At 27.9% G+C, this 2,249-nt stretch overlaps 1 protein-coding gene across 1 annotated transcript; it reads right to left on the minus strand.

Moving 5' to 3' along the window:
- Nucleotides 1-10: 10 nt before the first annotated feature.
- On the minus strand, nucleotides 11-2,087 carry LOC111032938 (zinc finger MYM-type protein 1-like; the record flags this gene model as incomplete). Its single annotated transcript, XM_022313430.1, has 7 exons — nucleotides 11-135; nucleotides 205-403; nucleotides 471-629; nucleotides 721-1,220; nucleotides 1,284-1,667; nucleotides 1,748-1,869; nucleotides 1,969-2,087. Coding segments are annotated over 7 exons (1,608 nt in total), but the record flags the coding sequence as incomplete, so codon positions are not given.
- Between the last annotated feature and the right edge of the window lie 162 nt (nucleotides 2,088-2,249).

Below are 2,249 nucleotides of genomic sequence, written 5' to 3' on the forward strand. Positions count from 1 at the left end.
TATTATTTGCTTTCAGTTTTGATTGCCATATTCTTAATTCAGCAATGACTATCTGAGTGTCTGAGTCCAGGTAAAATCTGACAAGTTCTTCAAATGCTTCATATTCTATTTCATCGGAAAATAAGCACTGGAAACCTAAAAAACATAATTAATTTATAATATATTTTTATACAAAAATAACATTTAAAATTGGTTGAAACTGACCTTCAAAAATATTCTTATGAGTAAGAAATCTTTCTTTTAAATTACTTATAAAAGAATCTATACAAGGTATTGCTATGGTAATTCTATAGTAGTCTTCAGGATTCATTGACTCAACACATGCAAAAGGGTTTGGCCGATTTTGTTGACGTTTGTTTAATCTCTTTACAGAAATGTTGATGTCCAAAATTAAAGCCATTTTCTAATTGAATTTAAAAATTAAAATTAATGGTATTTAATTTGAATTTAATTAGGTATATTATATTTACTTCGGCTTCTTTAAACATTAGTTTAAATTCTTTATCAATATTTTTCCTTATATGTTCAAGTGTTGAAATATTACATTGAGCTAATTCGACAGCTTCTTTAAGATCTATGTCACTTTTTTGTAAACATTTACATAGAGGCAGACCGTAAGAAAACATCACCTAGAAGAAATCATATAATAATTATTATTGTTTAATGTTACATTTTGAAATCATACAAATATTTTGATACAAAATAATTATTTTAAACTACTTTTACAACTTGAAGGGCAATTAAGAACTCAGAGTCCATTGATTTCAGTAATACATTTGCATCAGACACCGAAGAAATGTCATTAAATTTATTTGGTATTTCTTCTAATGCATCAACTATAGACGGAAAAAGTTCAACAAAATCATTGATTGCTGTATATCGTTCAACCCAGCGTGTAACACATAATCGTTTGAGTGATTTTGCTGAAGGGTTTAGGTCGCTGTTGATAATTGCTTCCAAAAGAACATTATTTCGTTTTGGTGAATTGAAAAAATTATGCATTTTGCCCACTATACCCATACAGTTTCTAACGGATTGAACTTCACATGCAGATGAAACTGCTAAATTTAATGAATGAGCTGCGCAATGAACAAAAATGGCCCTTGGATATAAATTTCTTATCACAGTTTGCACTCCTTTAAATTTTCCAGACATGTTTGCTGCTCCATCGTAGCCTTGGCCAACCATTTTAGTACAGTCAATACCACAAGAGTTTAAACCTAGTAAATAATAATTGCATTCAATTGTATGTTAATATTAATGTTATTATATTGTAATAGTACCTTCAAGAATTGCAGACGCTACATCTTTTCCTGTTAAACTATGTATTTCTATATATTTCAAAAAACTTTCATGTACTTTTACACTGTCTCCTGAACCATTAACGTATCGAACACATAATGTAAGTTGTTCTTTTAGTGACACATCTGTTGTTTCGTCTGCCAACACCGAAAAACATTCAGCAGAATTTACCATTTGTACTAATTTTCCAAGTATTAAGTTTCCACTGATATTAATTATTTCATTTTGAATGTTTGGACTTGTATACTTGTACCGGGAATTAGAACTTAAATGTTCTTTTAAATAGTCTAGGTCATTTGCTTTAAATTTTAGAATGGCACGAAAATTACCCTCATTTGTATATTTATCATCACCACCAGTTTCACCTAAAAAAAAATTAAAAAAATAGTAACTCAAAATACTAACACAAAAATAATGTCTAACACACTAGATTTAAATTATTGACCTTCAAAATGTATTGGTCCTGAGTCTCTGTGTCCACGAAGAGCAATTTCTTGCCTTCCACAAAGTAAAACACATTCAATAATTGGTGTCAATTTTAATCTATTAAGATTTTTTTGTTTTACCCTAAATATTAAAAAAAAATTTAGATTAACATGTTTATAATATTTTTTATAAATATATGATAATATTATGTAAATATAAGTATAAAAGTATATTGCATACCTATCACTATCTAGCTGATCAATGATTGTTAATTCATTTTTCAGTAAAATATTTAAAAAATGATCTGCTTTTAAAATAGACGTTTTATGATATTCTAACCCGTTATGATTGGATAAAATCTGAAATTGGTTTCTTAAATTAGTAATCAGTTATTAATTATTTTTATAAATTATAAAGTATACTTCTTTAGCTTTCTTCCAATTTTGAAAGGGTTTTACAACAAAATTACCAAGTTGCTGTGAGCCTACCCCACCATAAGAAGCAAAAGCAACACAATATTT

This window comes from Myzus persicae, unplaced genomic scaffold (genome assembly GCF_001856785.1).
Source record: "Myzus persicae strain clone G006 unplaced genomic scaffold, MPER_G0061.0, whole genome shotgun sequence".
Classification (NCBI taxonomy): domain Eukaryota; kingdom Metazoa; phylum Arthropoda; class Insecta; order Hemiptera; family Aphididae; genus Myzus; species Myzus persicae.